Raw genomic sequence first — 20,245 nt, 5'->3', positions numbered from 1 at the left:
TATAACAAATTTAGTCGCTGGAACACCGAGGTAGTATGATGAAAACACATCTGCGAGCGATTGGATGCGGATTAGTTGACTAATAACCACAATGTTGAAGATCAAAATTGTCGACGATTAATTTTAAAAGTCCACACGTCATTTATTCATATATTGAACTATTTGGCGCAGTTTTTCTCTCGAAAATGCCTCGCCTTCCTCTTCATCAGCGAGCGATATGCCTGTCTGGAATGCACATGCGCAGTAGTCGTAATGCGGGTCATCCGTAATGTAAACAGAAGCATTGTGGGTACCGTAATTGAGTGAGGCGCACGTTAGCATTAGCAACAGAGTCGGAAAGTCTGGGCTTATTTAACCAAACTACTAAATACGATGTAAACCTCCCCTTCATAGCACCACAGTAGTTATAAACGAGCATGTAAATAAGGAAGCACGTTGCGCCTGATGCCCGATTTCATCTCTGACATAGGGACAGTGTTTTCTGGAAGCTAGCTGTAGTTAGCACACACAGGCTACCGTGTGCGTCTGATGGAACGACACACTCATGTCCCGTTGGGGTACCCTAACATATTGTAGCGTCTATTGAGGATTACGGCGGCATTAGTCAGCAAACTCAAGTTGTCGTTTTCATGGCTGGGCAATTTATCTTACAAAGAAAAAAAATCTAACGAAATTAAACTTTTGTAAACTCAAGTGGGACATTGTGTTATGGGATGCAAAATGAGGGCGGATGGGACGATGGTCCCAGCATCATGAGGGGGGGGATAAAACTGCTCATCACCAAAAGCACATCATAACTACGATGAAGCATGGTGGTGGAACTAGTGGGCCTTACTCAAGGTTAGAGATCATTCTGAACAGTTCCAAATGCGTAGGTTTTAGCACAAAACCTTTAGGTAGTCACATCCCCAATTCTAAGAAAATGTGTGCACTTGTGCATCCACAGTATCTCACTTGTTTATCTTTGTTTTGTTTTTATATCCAGTGTATGTGCGCTCGCTTTTTATTGTCTGATTTCCACGCACCGCGTCGACTGCTTTACGCCTTGTTAGTCTGTAAACCGCACAAACTTATTAAGAGTCATTACCATTCGCTCAGCAGATGGTTTTGTGCTGCTGTTTGTCGTTCCGAGGCTGATACTTTCACATTAGGCCAAGTTGATGCGCTGCCTGTTGCAACACACTCATAAGGAAACAGCAGACCTCCTGACCCCTCTCGCAGAGGACCAGTGTTGGCCGTGCTTGCCATGCCAATAAGCCCGTCAGTCTGGTTGATATTAAGAGGGCATGACGCTTTCAAAGTGCACTCTGATTCCTGCACTTAGTGGGGATATGTGGAATGCAGAAAATGCACACAAAGGATTATGACATACGTGCTTTCAGAATACAATCGGTTTTCCACATTACACATCTACCAGTGGAGCGTACGCTTACTCTCTTTGATCAAACCACTAACGTGATTTCCTTTGACTGGTTGAATCTCCTAAAAAGCGGGGTAAAATACGTCTTAAATCCGCATATCAGCACTCTTCACTAGACCTAATTTCCACCACCGATGTAAAAGGATTAACTATTATGAGTTTTGTTTCTGTGGCTTTTCGTGGAAGTAAAACAGTAGTTAAGAAAAGGCCGTGAGTCGTTACGACAACTAGGATCCAAAGAAAGTCACTGTGAATTCAAGCAGTCTGAGACGCCGGCGTAAGCCTGTAAACGACCCCCAGAGATGGACCCACTGGTCCACATTCCCCAGGATCTTGTGTCCATTTTCAAAGCGGGGGGAGCATAGTTCATACTAGTGCGATTCCCAAGTATGGAAATTCTTTTAACGCATTCCCAGCCACACATTTTCAAAGCAGAGATCTTCTACACACCAAACTTACCAGAAGAAAGAGTAAACTCTCTAGTTTCACTAGGTAAAAACAAGCTTTATTTTCGTCAGGCAGAACAGTAATTGATGCAAATATTTGTCATTTTCGTGACACCTCAAACTATAAGATAAAAACAATAATCGGCAAAATAATTTATTAATAAGAAATAATAAATAATGAACAAACCCTTCAGCGACTTGAGTGACTCACAAGGGTGAGATCCTTTTCCCTACCTAATCGTTAAAAACTGTAATTAACTCATTCATTGCCACCCTAGATAAAATGAATGTACTTTTTTGGCGTCTATATCCGTCAATGGCACTGAATGAGTTTACAGTAAATTGTTCAATACCAGTTGATGAAAACAAATTTTGGTGAGGTGATCCATATTCTGAAGTGGCTCGGGTCATATTCCACAACAGTAAATGGTGACGCTTTAGATAGCTGCTGTAGACTTATCAACAGAAAGGTTGTTTAATGTTTTATACATTACATTAGTGGTTGATTTTCTCTTGTACTTTTGCAACAGAGTTAATGATTATTACCACTCCTCACTAAAGTCAAACATTGTTAAAAATGTTTTATTGTTTCTACTTGTATAATAGTTAACTCACACTTACTCACAATGTTCAAATGTTAGTAAAACAGTGCCTGTGCCGCCAAAGGTTCTGTGATGGCAACAGTTTGGACTCTTGAATTATTGCAAATGAAATTGGTCTCAGTAGGACCCTTTTTTTTTTCTTTTTTTTTGATGGAGCAATTCGAAGAACCACTGGATCTCATAAATGAGTTTCCCTTAGTGAGTTGCACTCCAATTAAGCAGATCATTTGTCTTTTGGCCATACTAAGTCAATAAAGGTGTTAACTTGTTTTCTTCCAACGATGCGTAACAGATCAAAATGTCACAACAAACCCAATCTGGCTTTTTGGGTCTGCTTCTTTTGTTTGGGTAGGATGAGATAAACATTCTCTGCTTGATGCAATTCAGCATATGTCGCTGGCGTCATGGGTCCAAAGGTCCTTTAAGGCATAATAATTTCATTAGTAGTGGCCATTACATTTTCTTCCTCCATCAGGACATGAAGGGAAGCCATACATCAAGATAAGTGCTTTAAACCATCCGCCTTGCATGGCTGCTGCTTTTCCTGTGTGGTACAATTGGAAGACTTTTGTGAGCAGCGTAAGCCCTGCAGATCTAACTGCTGATGAGCTTTACAGACGGTGAGGGAAACATCGCTTTGCTAAAAAAAAACACACAAAAAAAAAACTGTCTGTCAATAGAAAAAGAAATGTGCCACCCCCCCTCTTCGCTTCCATATCCAATATATGGCCTGAAGAGAAGAAAAACAAATCTCTGCACATATTATTCCCTTCAAGCAAACTGAGCCTACATTGTCTCAGGAGGTCTCAGGAGGAATCTTCTACTGCTAGGTCAGACGAACACAGACGCCTTCAAGCAAATACTCCAGAAGAAGAAAAAAAGCTACACCTTTACTATTTCCAAACTGAAATACTCCAAACTAACTGCCACAAAAAGCGCACGCGGCTCCCAGAGGACAATCATCCAACACAATGTGATGGGTGTTCAAATTATGGTGAGTATTTTATTAAAATAACATAAATGTGCAAAAGTAATATTTATATAATACTTTTATGAATTATGTTTATGGCACATTGCTAACTTTAGCCACTGTAAACAGTGAACCAAATTTACTTTGGACCTGAGCATTTGCCTTGTCATTGTGTACATGTTAAAGTGTCTTCAATGGCTTACACAAATGGTCTCCAACCACCGGCCCGCGGGCCACTTTGGACCGGGCCGTGGCAAGCCGCACAGATGAAAAAAAAAAAAATCTTGCTACTTCCGGTAATGATTTACTTCTCCCCGTTACTTCGGATTCACGATGCATCTCAAGATGCTTATAATCTCGGTTGTAGTCCGCTAATATTAAAACCAGAATCTAACAAAATAAGTATGACCACATGCAAAGCCCGCTCTGCACAATTTAGGGACTTGCATGACCCGGTCCGCGGCGGAAAAAAAAGGTTTGAGACCACTGACTCACACAACCGGTAGCGTAGCATCCCGCTTGACACAAAGTCTCCATTTTCCTCACTTACATTGTGACAAAAACCACAGAAGAACTACACCAAAAATGATGTCTTACTCTGTTTTCATAATGTTACATATAATGACACAAGGTGGGGTAATTTCAGCAGACAACAACGCTGATCCAGAAAATGAATATAATCATCTAAGTGTTACATGAGAGAAAATGGCTCAAGATGAAATTCAACAAAAATGATCTCATTATCAGCAATCCGCTGCGAGCTGCTTTTGTCTTAAATGTTCACATAACAAGCCGTCTAACATTAGTAGACTGGAAATCTTGACATTTCCCCTGTCCCACAATTTTTCACGACGACTTTATGGTCTGACACTACACAATCAAATCCAAGTGTCCTTTTGTGAAGATGAAAATGACAAAAGAGCATAATTGGCTCCATTTAAGCCCCACAAAAGTTAATTTAACAAAGACCTCATTCTCTAAAGTGTCCAGACATGACAATAATACAGCACGCAACACGGGCCTTCCAAAGGAAATATCACACCGTGATTTGTTTGCACCGAGAGGATAAATCAGCATAAAAAGTCTGCATTAAAATGGCAGCGAGGGGATGTCGTGCAATACTTAACAATTCCCTCCAGGGAACACTAGGCCACTTGACCTCTTCAGACATCCCATTAGTAAATTAAGTATCACTCCCAATTACCAGACAAGCATCTCTTCACCTTCCCCGGGAGGTCTGCCAGTGGCGCAGTGGAATACTCAACAGCAAAGTAAAAATCATAAAAAAAACAAACAAACATCTTAAGCACCAGCCAAAGATTCGCTTGTGGGTGTAATTGCTACGTAAACAGTTGCCACTTCACTAATTTAAAAAAAAAAAATCTAAAGAGCAACCTTTTACATTGGCTGTAAAAGACCCATTTTTCCAACTGTTTATCTGTGTCCTTGTTCTGTTTAAACAGCACCGATACACTCAGCCAACCAATTTTCAGCCCGCTGTGGCACGACAGAGCTTTAAAAGAGGTGTGACACAATGCTGGTACGGGGTGTGAAGTTTAAAACCCAACAATCCTCTCGCCCTGTTCTAATTTAAGAACTGTTAATTACAACATCTGCGAAGGACGGTGCTGCAGTTTTCTTCCTTCAGAGGCGTTTGTGTGTAATGGGATTTTGCAGTGGGCTGTGAAGTTCAACAGTCGACACTCATGTCTCTTGCCTAATTGATCCTGTCCAATAACTATTACAGAGTTGCCACTCTTTGATTGGAATTATTTTCCAACACTTTCCCCCGAACTATTTTATCTTTTATCAGAAACTTTCACCCCTAAAATTTGGAGACGAGTTATTTCCTACAATTATACCACATATTTTGTACATTTAACCAGATAATTCGCTCCCCAAAAAATTGAACAGCCCTCTCACAGCTACGAATCGATTCTCCTCGTTCACCCCAAAAGAGCGACTGGTTTGCCAACGCCACAATGCGAATAGATTTCACTTGGAGGTTGACATCTAAATGACTTTTGCCGCAAAGTAAATCGAGGCGATGGAATGCAGCCGAATGACTAATGAACTGTTGACGGGTTGACGAGAGAAATGAGCGAAATGAGATGCTTCTTTGCAGACGTATTTCATGATCTCATGCCGCTATCAGGATTGCTGTGTGGTCATTCACATTTCTTTGTCTCAACAAGCACACCCGACCAACTCATTTTGTAAACAGAAGCATTTGAAATCAAGTGAGCCTTGGCCACGCCCATCAAAATTCGCTGATATATATATATATATATATATATATATATATATATATATACATATATATATATATATATATATATATATATATATATATATATATAATGCTAGGCTAGCAGTCGTCTTCACTAGTGGAGCATGTAATTCTACGACAAGCCGCAATGTTGCGAGATAAAAAACAGTTTTTATAAAGTCTTATGAATTGTTGTTGTCACTGCAAAGCTTATATCACCTTTTTTAAAATTGCAATTCACCATTAAGCTGAGTGCCGTGTTTTTAATTAGTGGGTCGCATGCAATTTTTTCTCTTCAGTGATCCCGACAATTTTATCTTGAGTTTCATAGCATCGCTTGTTATAAGAACGAGGCATTGTAGCCAGGCACTCAAAAATGAAGAAATCTCTCTGTCGCACTTTTTCGAATTGAAATGTGCCTGTATTGTATTTGAAACTGGATTTGCATATTTTGAAAGTGTCTGCTGCCATTCTAATTTTTGGTAAACACATGCTTGTAGCGCTGTATGATCATATTGCAGATGTAGTAAAGTACAGCAAAGTGTTGCATAGTGTTGAGATGTTGGTTGGTGCGTGTTTCGATTTGAATTAAATTCTTATGAAAAAGTTGTCACTCACGTATTATTGGACATTTTGTCCAGCAGTCTTTTTGTTCTGTGTTAGTATTTATTACTAACCATAATCTGATATCTGAGTCTAGTGAGGCTAACAATTATCCTCAACCACAACCTTAATATTTTTGTGCTTCTAAACCCGAAGAAGGGGCGAGTCGGCCGCTTGGATAACGAGATGCTAAGAAGACGTGTTTAACGTTTTATTGACATCAAGGTGTAAACTTCGATCCGAAGTAGCGAAGTGGACTCCTCGACAAAGCAGTTCAAACCCTGATACTGACATTTAATTATCTGACTGAAAGATGTTAAGTAAAAAGCGCACAGTTACCCATAAAAGAAAAGTCAAATAAACACCGGATCTTTTGTCATAGCTCATTTTGCAGGATCTTCTGTTGCTAATGTATTTTTAGTCCATTACTTCCCACTTTATCACACATTTTTTTTTTCAGTAACCAAGAAGTCACACATTAGGAAGTATGTGCCCCGCAGTGGGGAAAGAACTTTTAAGTCTCTGTTTCACATGAGGGGGGTAACTAATGTTTTTTGTACAGTGCAGAAGCAACAAAATAAACTTCGTAGGAGGATGCAGTATCTAAAAACCCAACAAGAAAAAACTTTGCTCTTTAAAGTCATGGTTTCAACACCCATTATATTTAATGTTGCTTTGACAGAGTTTGGAAGAATTGCGTATAGCAGAAAAAGATTTTCCAAGTATCTTTTTTTTTCCCCCCCAAGTACAATAGCTTGATTATTTTAAAAGCAGATGTCAAACGACATTCGCTCTGATGGTTGACAATAGTGCAATCAGCATGTCTATGCATTTTTTTTTCCAACATTGCAATGCTATGCCACCAGCTACCCGCCTCCCGTCAGATGTATCATGACTATCAAACCAACCCTGATCGTGCAAAAGCAAAGGTCACCGTATTTTTTGGAGAAAGTTTCCCCATACCTGGAGATTTGGGATTAGAAATGGACACATTTACAATTTCCATGAGTCCTAACATCTTGACGACACCGTAACACGGCCCTGCGTTTCCATCTTTCATCTTCATTCTCACTTAGCAACTAACTGAATGCATTTAAATTCCAACCCCTGATATATGCTCCGCTGTTAAAGAAGCTCCGTGAATGAGGACTGCTGTCTGCTACGAGTTCACGCCCGGCAGCGTGTCATTGACGATGGCTTCGGGCTGCAGAAGTGATGGACTTTGCCGCCGAACAAAGACACAGCCTTCAAAACGGCAAGAATGTGAGGTCAGCAACTGACACAGGGCTCTTGTGTGGGCCGCCAAAGGAAGCACAGTGCAATGTAGCAAGTAATGAAAAAGAAAAGCAATCCTCCTCAGTAGTAGCGTGTGCGTAAGCGGCTAGGGCTGAGTTCACCGTTGGTGAGTGTCGATTTACGTACAGTCTGGTTCATTGCAAAAAAAATAAATATTTTCATCGGACTAAAACGAAAACCACGTCGCGACCTGATTAGAGTGTGTTTGGAACATACTACGTAAGCAAAACGTTGTCCCGCTGGGTTGTTTTATTATTTCTTGTTTTACGTGCTTCTGTCATATCTTCGTAATCGTAAGTTTAATGCTTGTCCTTGGTGTTTGTCAACTCTACCGAACTCGTTTGGCGGACACCCCGGAACAAATCAAATGATTTGAGAATGAATAAAAGTCCTTTTTCCACACACACTAATGTCACTGCGGAATTGAGCATCACTGAGTGTAGAAATCAGTTGGCGCGATCATCTAACGCTGAAAAAAATAAGATAACGTGCACTGTGGTATTAACGTACCACAGCAGCACATCGAATCACCAACAAGGTAATGGAATATAGCCTACCAACATATTTTAATGCTCCCACAATTGGTCAAACATCCACCGGCGCACGTTCACTCGCTTAGTTATCAACAAAAGCCTACAAAATAAATATGTAATAGTCACGTTCATACACAAGCTGCTCAGGCCACAACTGATGCCAGGTAATGGCCATTCCCTAACCTGTGCTTCTCTATTAATCGTTGACACCCACATCACTCACCAATTCCAACCTTTTAATCCACGCACATTCAAAGTCACGGATATTATAGCGTGGAATGTGAAAAGGGTGACTCCATATGAACAACTGCACCTCATACAAATAAAACTGCTTCTGAAATTTTTTATTTCATTCATTCGTTTCATTTACGGGCTGGAGGGTTTGAATGAAAGCTTCACTTTCAAGCACAAGAGGCTCGTTGACCCAAGTGACTTCCTTCAACCAAACTGATAATAAAGGTCTGATACAATAGTCGTAGCATTGGTCTCAATGACTTTATGAGCTTGCGTGCATGAACATCCGAGAGTCGCCGCTGACCTCTTTTTATGAGTAAATAAGAGCCCCCTGCTGCAAACAACACCAAATGTTACCGCCCGCTTTGCCTTTACAAATCTATAAGAGAACATTTTAATGACAAAAAGACATTCATTATGTGTAATTTAAAAAACAAAAGCACACGACCCTGCAATCATTCTCCAAGGTGGCTGAGTTCTCATCTCAGCTAATGGAGCCCTCTCAAAGAATTCATTAAAGCACGGCAATGACTCTAATGGAGAATTTCAACTGAGATCCGCTTATGAGATGGGTGTGACCACCAAGCTTTTCATTTGGAGGAGTGCTCTCACTATTTTTTTTACCTCCCAAAACCCACCGCCAAAGTCAGGTTGCACATGAAGCGCAGAAACAAGGAGCCGGCGGCTGTGTGTGCCCCTCTCAGAGGGGTGTGTGCTGTTCCATATTAATGACAAAGACAGAAGCGGCAGCAAGAAGTCGCCATCATACTCTTATTTGCTTGAAAAGAGGTTCCTTGACAATACAGTCAGCGGGAGTCGGCAGGAATCTAGTGAAAGCTAAGGGGGGCTGTGTCAATGACAAAAGACGAAGCAACCTCACTTTTTGTCTCTGGAACAAGGCCTGCCCAATTTCTTGGTCTTCACCAAAACACAGGCATTCTACCTTTCTGCATGTCAATGGGAGAGTTCCTGCATAAAGAAGGCAGCGCTGCAGCAGGGAGGCGTGAACTCTCAGCCTTTATTTTAGAAACAATGCAACTCTGGTCCCCTCCCTCAGATAACAAATAAACCATTATTTTTGCACAACACAGAGAAGAAGAGCCCGTGGCCAAAATAAGAGAAATAGCAAGTGCGCGGTAATCTTACTCGGTTTGGCACCACAATGGAGGATACAGCTCAAAGTGGATTTAAGCTTTAAGAACTTTCGAATTCAAAACATCCAATATTTAAAAAAAAAAAATAATAATTTCCGTAACATTTATTTTCCATTTTTTGGGGGGATTAATGGATGAATAATGTTTCCATTCATTTAAATACAGAAGAAAAGTTGATATAAGTGTTGTGAGTTCCAATTGGGGTCAACAAACGAATTAAACTAAGCCCAAGGATACTTCGACATGGTCGCAAAAGCCGGGTATCGAACCCACCACCGCTACGTTTGCAAACGACCACTCACCCACTGAGCCACGCCAAGCGGAACGTTTCGTGGTCAGCCAAACTATTTAGTATTGAGTGTCAGTATCGGAGGCTTTTTACAGGTCAGAGTTCAAGTACAGATGTACAGAATCAGCAGCAAAACAGATTTTGACAGATCACTACTTTACAGCGATGCTGCCCAATCCCAAAATATGTAAATATATTTATTTCTGGGTAAGAGTAAAATGTCATTTTAATGCCCATCATACAGGCTTTGCAGTAATGAAGAATCAATGTCAATGCTGTGTATTTTCACATCATTTTCAAGTCTTGCAAGCAAATATCTGTCTTGCCCTGAAAAGGTTTGGGAAACTCTTTTATGTATTGAAGCAACCAAGTCTCAATGAAAAAAAAGCCGAGCACGTTAGGCAGGTGCCAATGTAAAGCAGCCCATCTTCATCTGACAGGCAAATGAAAGCAAAATTGAATGCCTGAAGAGGCTATTTCAACGGGATTAAAATGTGGGGAGGAAAAGTGAATGTGACCCGCAGCAAAGCTCCAAAAGCGGGTGGAGGCAATCATCGAAGTGTAATCAAGATTCACTTGCTGCTGTTTTACTGACAATTCAGAGTGCAAGACTACTGTGTGTGAACAAAAGAGCCCTTTTTTTTTTTTTACATTTAATTATTCTCTGAGAAACATTTACTTTTTTTTTTGTTTTTTTTTTATTCTCTCAAGGTAGCGTTAATCGTACATCTCCCTGCCGAGACAGAGTAAGTTCAGCGTTTGCTTTCTTGCAGCTCATTTTCCTCCATTCCGCCTGTGAACAAGCAGCAAGCAAGACCGTCTTCACTGCTCTTGGCAGAATTGTAATCAAATCATAAACAATAAAAGTTGAAAGCCGAGAGTCATGTATCTCATGGTGAGTGATGGCAACAGAGCGCTTTGCTTCCAACAACTGCACACACAAATCAGGAACTATAGAGACACACGTGGCCCTCCATGGCCACTAAAACAAACACGCCTGCACCATCCACCTGTTTGGCTGTGTGTGTGCGCATGTGGGGGTGGCGCGTGAAAAAAAACAAGCAAAAAAAAAACAACATGTGCAAGTGTGTTAGTGTTCCAGGGCTGCACACAAAGGCAGTACACGTCCGAATTGAACATGCATTAAGTCAAAGTTACTATTTTGGTGCAGGTGGGCTCTTAAATGTTAAAGTGATTTTCACATAGCGAGACCGCTCACCATTATGGCTCAAAAATTGACAGCCGCCACGCGCGCGGGCAGTCTCTTCTCTGCTACAAATGACTGTGATTACAACATAATTAAGGGAGACTGTCAGCAAAGACTGTATTTGGGGAAATTATAAACATAATAGAAGATGAGTAAACACTAAAAAAACAGGGAGTGGTGTCACGATCGATTAACTTGTGTGGTGGATTGTGCGGAAATGATTTATGGCAATTGTGGAAAATATCGAGTGCTGTTTTTGTATTCTCAATGAAAACAAAAGAGTCGTTTACAGAAAGATGTACCATAGACCCGTCAACGCAATCAATGTCATTCCACTCTCAAGAACTAATTAAAATTAATTGTTAATTTTCTTCATTAGTTTCATTAAGACGGTATGTTTCAAGCTATGAACACACTTCCACAAGTGGATACACTAAAATGTGCAGCATAGCAGCGTACATTTTGGAAAGAAAAAGATAAAATAAATAATATCACATTTGGTATCGTTATTAGAATCAGGTCTCATTCACATGAGACAGAAATTCAATATTTATCGACATCTATCATCATCAGAGCCAATACTGCACGTCTGGGCACTCGGTAATATAAGGACAGCATACGTGTCAACATCATTGATGATCACGATCCGAATATTCCAAACACTACGACAATCGGTACTGATTTGCCAGCCTTACACATACATTCCGTGTCCAGTTGCAGAACATATGAGCAACGTGTAAATACTTTAATAACAAGTATGGCGACAGTTTCAGGCGACAGCAAATTATGCTTGGCAAATTGGAGACTGACAATTATAAAGTATAATGATGTGATTCTGCGATGTACTTCGTTTACATGGAGTCCAAAGAAGTCTGCTTAACATTAAGATTACATAATTTTAGACCCATATTAATATTCAGTAAAGCTTCGGTAGGCACCCCAGAATTTAAATAAGGTTGGGTGTGATATCCAGCTCTGCCATGAAATCTGACATCCATCCCCCCCAAAATCCCTCACCACCATCTCCCCCCCGCCACCAAGTGAAATAAGGTCAAGTCTCATTGAGCTCTATTCAATTTACTGCGGGATCGTACCCGTCTGAATTTGCAGTTCTTGTTTAGGGTGGAGCATGCATGCTTCCCCTACCGCAAAATTGACGCTCTTGGAAAGAGTGAAGGCGACAACGTGATAAATGGTGCGCGCGCTGGAGGCAGTCGCTTCAACACAGACATTCCATTCCCATTGCACTTGAACTAAAATGGCAGACTTCCGTCCAAATGTGATGTGGAAAACTCGTTAAATAAAACAAAAGCAAAGCTCTTCACTAATCAGTTCTGTATATCGTGCGTAACCTTGACTAACAAACTCATCAACGTGACATTAATCGTGTGTGACTTGACAAGAAGTTTCAAGGCCTTTCAATGCGTCAAACCCACAAGATGAATACAACAATCCATAGAGTGACATTCATTCTCCCATCTCAGCGGCTTTGTGTTTCTCTGTGAGAGATAATGGCATTGCCGTCACTCGCCCGTCGACATTCAAGACAAGCCACATAACACCTCCAATTCATTCACGCACAAACATTCACAGACTGTGAAGAAAAATGGGAGCTAGTTAATTGAGATAAAACATCCCCAAGGATACATGGGGTTCAATTAAAGAGGGCTCATCACGTTCAAAGTTGTCGTACAATTTACAATTTCATTTGCGATTTTCTTCACGATGTACAGGGACATTTACAAACATGACAGAAAATGCCATTATAGCGTCAAAAATAATAAAAAGCTATGACTGTAATAACACAAGTACACTAAAAATGTTTTGTGGGGGCGCTGTAGTGTCTCAAGTTTTTAAAAACTACTTGTCGTCAAATATAATTTTGTACTTATGTGAAAATGCATTTTTTAAACCCCATAAAATGTTTGATATTTTGTACTAATGCACAAGTTCTTTGTCCATAAATGTCAGATTATATGTCAATAAAAGCATTGCCTGATAGCAAAGCTAAATTGATTTAAAATAAATAAATAAATAAATCACTTCCGGGACTACGGGCGACATTTTTTCAAAAATCAGCACAGCGCTGGTTAGTGCGACCTGCTTCGTGAGATCACGGTTTCAGTCTCAAATCAAATCATTCAGCCCCAGTCAGAATGGAAATCTGTCGTTAACCGAGAACCACATGTACTGGTTGTTGTTTTTCCCGATTCAAAATTTGGATTTTTTCTTTTCATCATAAAATGACAGCCAATATCTTATTTTTATTCTTGTATGACAGTTGAGAATGTCCAAATAGGTGAAGTACATGACACGGTTGCAACGAGACTGTTTTTGATACGTTCCTAACTCACGTTGAAGATAATGAATTCTTCGTATCTAACTTTAACTAGTTTGAGAATGTTTTGAAAAAAGTAATAAAATAAAATAATAATCAAAATCTGAATATTCTGGAAATTTGGCCATCACAGAACTAATAAAGGCTTACTGGTGCTCTAAAGGTTAATCAATTTATCCTACAAAACATTAATTGAGTTTCCATGATTTCTTAAGGGCTGTTTTTTTAAGGGGTGAAATCTGAACAAATTGAATTCAGTAAGCGAATTTGGTTGACTTTTATGGTTCACCAGCATATAGAGTCGCAGAGCCAATTATTTGTTGGCTGAGGCACCCAAGAAGACAAGACTAGCACGCTGATACGCGCAGCCTATTTTAAGAGCAGGAATGGCAAAAAGTGAAGTACAGATGCAGCATTTTTTACTCAAAGACCAGGCAGACTTGTCAGGGATGGGTGTGAATTTTCCACAAAGGGATAGTTTTCAGGTCTTTTAGGGAGGGAAGGAGGAAGGCAGATTTGAGGAGGGGGCCCATCTGCTTTCTTGTGGAGAGCAGACAAGATGTGACACGCACGCACAGCCGCACACAACTTGTCCACAATGCTATGAAGCCTTCAATTAAGAGGAGCCTCCGACATCCTGGCGCGCAAGTCTGGACGGGACCGGGGTGGGACATGAAAGAGTGGATCCATCTCAGGTAAATTGGGTGGGTGGGTGAAACCAGCCCACCCTCGCCACAAGTCGCTCATCCCCACCACCCCCTCCCAACTCAGCTTAGTCCATTAGTGGTGGAAGAGCCCCACTTGCTTGACAAGTAATACCAGCTGTGACACCGAGCGCAGGATGGCTGTGTGTTCTGCGGTAAGGGAGGGGAAGGGCGGGTGGGGTGTAGGCGGAGGTTTGGTGGGTTGGGGGTAGGGTGGAGATGAGGGAGTGAACAAAAAAAAAACATCTTTCCAGACTGTTCCTGGAGAGATTTAAGGCTGAGTTTGTCTTTTTCTGTGGGCGTGAAGCACAAAGACGCGAGAGCAGGGGTGGGAAACATATGGACCGTGTGCCGTATAGCGTCCACCACAGCATTTGATACGGTCTGCCATTCAAGTCTAAAAACAAATAAAGCCACACTTAACCCATAAATGTTCATAATCAAGAAAAGCTTGTCCAATTGTTGATGAATATTTTTATATATATATAAATTTAGCACATCCCTGAGGACTTCACAAAAACTGAAATGGCCCAGGCTCTCATCTGTTCACTCGCAATCAACACTGGTTGCTGAGTTTATGTTAATCGCTGTCAAGTACCGATGTGATTTCTCGTCCAAACTCCTTTATTCAAATGAGGTATTGCACTTCTTGACACACATCACTGTGATCATTCAAAAGGAACCTCAAGCCGGACTGAGCAGGCGACCATCTGTTGTGTGCACACTTTTATACCATCACTCCTAAACACACTCACACACTCACGCACACCCGCACGCACACACACACAAAGCAGCAGGAAGGGCCATAAAAGTCTGACCTCGACCCAGTGCATTTCTCCACCAAGTGATGATGCGAGGCATGGCACGGTGGTGCAAAGAAAGTCATTCATTTCCTCCCAAATAAATGGAGTGGTAGGTGTTACATGGGGGTTAATTTCCAGCATAAACAGCTGTGTTGTGACTATGGCTGAGGTCAGAACAGCGAGTTCAGCCCCGGAGCTTCTGCAGCCTTTGCTTATTAAATGAATGGACGGGAAAACACAACCCTTGCTACCTGTTGGCCTGCAGGCGAGGAACCAGGTTAGAAAGAAAAAAGCAGATGCCGAAGAACCAGTCCCTGCATCCATAACCACATGCTGCATTCCCAGCCCATTAGAACCTGCGCCAAAGGAGCCCTCTGACTTTTTTTGTGAAACTATCAAAGCCAGTCCCGTCAAAGCCTCTGATCATAATCCAAGACATGATGTGCAAGAAGCTCTATCCTGCTGTATTAAACACGAGTGGAACCATATGAAACTAAAGAGGCTCCAGAGGTGAAATCATAGCCTGAACTCATGCTCATACAGTTCAGTAGCCACAAATGTGAGCCGTCACATGGTCGGCATCAACAAGTCATGCGCTATGCAAGTCATCCAAGAGTAATAAACACACTTTTGGGGAATAAAATGAATGAAAATGGTTATTATTAAAATCACTGATGGTGTTTATGTGCTCAGTGATTGTGTGGCTGCTTTGTGTGTAAAGTCTATAGCCACGGGACCATATGTTGCTCATCCCTAATAAATTAAAGAAGAGTCTAATGAGTTGCCTTCTGTGTTGGACTGGTGATGCGTACATGCCCCAAAAAGCCAATCCGGAAACCAAATGAATCGCACAAGGGATGGGGGGGTGCGGTGGGTGGGTGGGGAGGCACATTAGATATAATCAAGCGGTTTAAATTCAAGTTAATAATAGCTAAATACACACACATTTTAGGGGGAGGTGGCTAAAATAAAAATATACGTTAATAATAAAAAAATTTAAAAAAAGGTTTGCCTATTAAGTTTTCGTTGACACCTGCGCGCGCGACAAGCGGGATTGTCCGCTCTTTAAGCAGGCGGGAGCACACGGAAGTCGGGACACAAACTACGGGAGCACACCATTTAACGTCTTGAAATGGCAAAATACTACTACTACTACTTATAATAATAATCATAATAATAAGAAGAAGGATAAATGAATAACACTTCTTACCTTGGCCGAGAAAATTGCCGAGAAGGAGAACTAGGGAGCCCAGGCAGCCGGCAGACAACAAGTGCATGTTGGCGAGTCTCACGCGGGGGTCCTCGAGTGGCAAGAAAAGAACGAAGGTGGGTTCCCACGGCGAGTTGTTGTTGGTGAAAATGTCGTTGGGAGTTGTTTTAAGGGATCCTGCAAAACGTTGAAAGTCAGTTTTGGTCTTTTTTTTGTGGTGGGGGCGGGGGTACGTAGCTGCAGCCAGTTGTGCTGGAACAGGTAACAGTGAAGAAAGAGAGAAAAGGACCGGGGAGAGGAGGGGGAGTGTTCGCGGAAAAGGGGGGCACTTTGTGTGCGAACCACGCCCCCATTCACTCCTTCCACCCCCCACTACCCCCCCCCTCACACACATACACATACTTTACCCCTTCCAGCTTCACCGCCCTTCAAACAAGTACCCTTCTTCCTCGCTCCCCACACCCCCCACACTTATACACAGAGACCCTCTTACCTCCGCCCCCCCATCATGTTCCCCTCCTACCCTTCCTTTCAACCCCTTTACACTTATCTCAAACATTTCCCGCTTTCGCTTTATCAACATCTGCAACACATACACACACTCAATGGCGGGAATGCAAACCGCCAGAATATGAAATTGAACGAGGCGGTGTAGTGCCATTCAAACGGACAAGTTGGTCCCCCCCCATCCCTCACCACCGCCATTACTGCCACTTGTCATTTCGATGTCAAAAACACACTGCATCTTCAAGATAAGTGTGCCTGTGAGGTGCTTTGGGTTATGTTATTTGTTAATTTCGCCAGCAAAAGTGACGTGCAGTGAATTTATCTCTTCCCGGCTGAGGAGCGATATATTTATTAGAAAATACAGTCGACAGTCAGAACATGGAATGAAAGGAGAAGAGATTCTGAATAAAAATGTAACGTCCCAAATGAGACACTTGGACACTGGACTTGACTTTGTCGGCAATCACTGCTGAGTCGGGAACAGAGATGACAGCAACTCGGCGCAAGTTTGTCCATATTTAGCGCTGGTTGCTAAGTGACAGAACAGATTGTAGCCTGGTGCCTTTTACCATTGGTTAGGACGTCAAGTGGGCCACAGCTCAGCAATATGTCATTGCTGTCAGGCAGGAAACCCATATGTCCAAATATGGTATATTATAAGTAGTCCAAACACGGTAGTCTGATTAATGTTACGGCAATATTTCATGAATTTTCATCCATCTCAGGGGGGCCGCGTTGTAAACTTCACGTGACCGAACCCTGTAAACAGGTTAGTGGACAACCCGAGCTTGCTGCGATAAGTTGTCTACACGATGGTTTGAACTCAAACTTGCAACATTTTCTTTATGAGTCACTTACCTTGTCTTAACCTGCCAAAAAAACGGCCACAACCCCCAAACATCCGCCTGAACTGGTTGCAGGGGTCACAAAGACAAACAACCATGCATGTGAATGCCGAGGGACAATTTAGAGTGTTCAATCACGTTCGGTTTTCATAACTAACCGTTAACAATTCATCCTAGTAAACGTGTCCCATCACAGATGAGCTATTTTTACAACAGACCTGTGGGCACCTCATGCTGTCCTTGGGGCTAACAAGTACCCACTGTCAGAAAAAAGGCATCAGTGTTTGCAGTAATCACGCCTTGCTCCATCCCTCCCTTCGTTTCCTCCATTAGATGCCAAAGGGGGAAAAACGAGCTCATTACTCGTGACAGCCAGTATTCGCGGTTATCGAAACAGTGACATTTCAAAACAACGGAAAACCATCAAATTGGTCATTTTATCATAGGCTGCATAGAAATTGAGTTCTTGTGTTGTTAAAAAAGATCACCCATAAATCTGGTCCAAAACACCTGGAAATAAGAGTAAAGAAAAATAATTTCATTTGTCGTCCACAACTACTGCGGGAACCACTTCTCTGATTGGCTGTTGAGTTTCATGAGGGGATCTTCAAGTCGACGACTCAAAATTACCATGACTTTTCAAAGGGCGTCACTTGCCCTACAAATTTTGACGTAAACAACGTCAATGGAACACGATCCACGAGAAGAGTAGTGTGGGTAGTAGTAGAATAGGTCATGCACTTTAGTCATCAATTGATTTTTTTTTTTTTCTGAATGTATTTTTATGGAAGTTTGCTAAGGCGTTTCATTGTGCATTTTTTGCTCATCTCAGGTTGGAAATTTCAACCTACAAACTACCAGCTGTCCTCAGTTTCATATTTGGCTACTTGATAAAGATTAAAATAACAGCAACAACTCACAGTTTTGAAACAGTACAACGGAGATGCCACCGTGAGCTACAAACACAATATTGTTACAATAGATTGAATGTTTGGCGGTTCTCGTGAACTGGGTGTCACTGATTGTGTGGTTTTAGTTAATGTTGTGGCTGCTGACTGTAGCTTCGGAATTATGTCATCGAGGCGTTATTTTGTTTCCGAAGAGCAGGCGTGGTTGTGTGGGCGGGTGGTTGAGCACCTGGTGTGCACAGACGCACAGACACACACATGGATACAAACGGGGTTGAGTATCACATAGCCGTTTTGTGCCTACAGGCAGCTGACAGAAGGTGCGTGGTAATTAGGCTCTATAGGATGTGAGTTCAACGTTAATCAGAACAAAGACATTTCCATATGAATAATTCAGAGCTAATTAATAATTGAGCGCACGGGTCATGTCTTTTGACTATTTTCCTTCAGAGAGCACATTCATATGGCGCCACAATAATTATTTTCCGTATAAAGAATTTCCTCTGAAAAGTGGAGCCATCAAAGTTGATTGACTAAAGCTTGTAAAATTTGCAGTTGGACGGATATTGAATTAAACGCTGGACATCAATTATTTTCGGCATAATTATAACAAACGAGCTTGTTGTTGATTGCATGGAATTTCTAGACTTGGCTTGATTTGTAGTAATTAATTAGTTTAGCTGGGAAAATATTGATTTATCCAATCCAATGGGCTATTCCACATTCGCCCGTTTACGGAAGTGATGTCACAAGGTTCAACTTGCCTGTTTGCTCATTAACAATGCTAGTGTGAGCAATTAAAAGGAGTAAAAAAAAAAAGCAAACTGTAAAATAACATTTTTTTTTAACAGTGTTGGATAAAAATATCACTTGCCACTCTTGGGCGTTGTCTGCTATGAAAAGGGTATTTACGCAGACCTCCGGGCAAGGATATTTAAGACAGTGTGTGTGTGGTCATATTACACACAAGGCAGCTCAGTCCTGGCGATGCAAATTCCATTACAGAATTCAAAATGAAGACAAAGGTAGGTTTGGGAAGTTGATAGTCAAAATTACACAACATGCACGGATCGAATTTTTTTTTTTAAATTTCGATATTTTGAGCTAAACGACAAGTCAAGCCAGGTGCCACAATGATTGTTCTTATTATGATATTATTACAGTAACACGCTGCGTGTGATGGCCAACTTCAAAATGAATGCCTAACAAAGCGTTGATATGCAGACCTGCAACGATCAATGGACAATTAATGGATTATCAAATTATTCAGCAATTACTTTTGATAATCGTATAATCATTTAGAGACCTTGTTTACTTTAAAAAATGGACAAATCCTTGCATTATCACCCTCTAAACAATAAACATACCCAAACGAATGCCAGCCTTCATGAAAGAAGACTCATTGATAATCTTTGAGTTGATTAGTTGCTTTTAATTTGGAAACAAAATGAGTCATTTTTAAAGTTACAAAATGTCGTATTTGCAAATGAGTTTTCCCCGCTGCAAAGAAAAATAAACGACCATGCAGTATCTTTTTAAACCTTGTCCAACAATTAGTAGCTGCAAAAAGACTCAATAAAAAAAAGTAGTATTCACATACCAGTGGTGTCTCCGAGCCTCTTCACTTGAGCTCATCTAATGATGTCTCTAGTCCTTGTCTTTTCTTTTGGATCGCTACAAAATGATGAGTTCTTTCATCCTTTTATCCTTACTCAACTGATAAGTCTTAACAACAAAGGTTGTGTGTCTGATAGCGCTTTCATCCTCCCTGCGGGTTTTGCATTTTCCTTTTGATTTTTTGTGTCTTTTTGGAACATTTTCTAAGAGATGTGGGATGTAACGTTAAGTTTTTAGTGCTGTTACTGCCTTTATTTTTTGTAATGTTTTTAAATTCCCTTTCCCATTGG

General features: G+C 41.2%; 1 protein-coding gene and 1 long non-coding RNA gene across 3 annotated transcripts in view; one reads left to right on the top strand and one right to left on the bottom strand.

The window, feature by feature from the left end:
• The window catches only part of alcama (activated leukocyte cell adhesion molecule a), a 46,851-nt gene extending 30,483 nt beyond the window's left edge, over positions 1-16,368 (bottom strand). For both annotated transcript variants that reach the window (XM_088300799.1, XM_088300800.1), the window contains exon 1: positions 16,079-16,368. In XM_088300799.1, the coding sequence (XP_088156925.1) occupies positions 16,079-16,145 (67 nt within the window). In that variant the 5' untranslated portion in view covers positions 16,146-16,368. The remainder of the gene's footprint in view (positions 1-16,078) is intronic.
• Positions 15,965-20,245, top strand: part of LOC148333192 (uncharacterized) — a 50,480-nt gene continuing 46,199 nt past the window's right edge. The window contains exon 1 of the long non-coding RNA XR_015844249.1: positions 15,965-16,194. This is a non-coding gene — a long non-coding RNA (uncharacterized LOC148333192). The remainder of the gene's footprint in view (positions 16,195-20,245) is intronic.

Source organism: Idiotropiscis lumnitzeri, chromosome 7 (genome assembly GCF_059441095.1).
Source record: "Idiotropiscis lumnitzeri isolate Australia: NSW breed Sydney's pygmy pipehorse chromosome 7, RoL_Ilum_1.0, whole genome shotgun sequence".
Classification (NCBI taxonomy): Eukaryota; Metazoa; Chordata; class Actinopteri; order Syngnathiformes; family Syngnathidae; genus Idiotropiscis; species Idiotropiscis lumnitzeri.
This window is presented reverse-complemented; position numbering and strand designations above follow the sequence as displayed.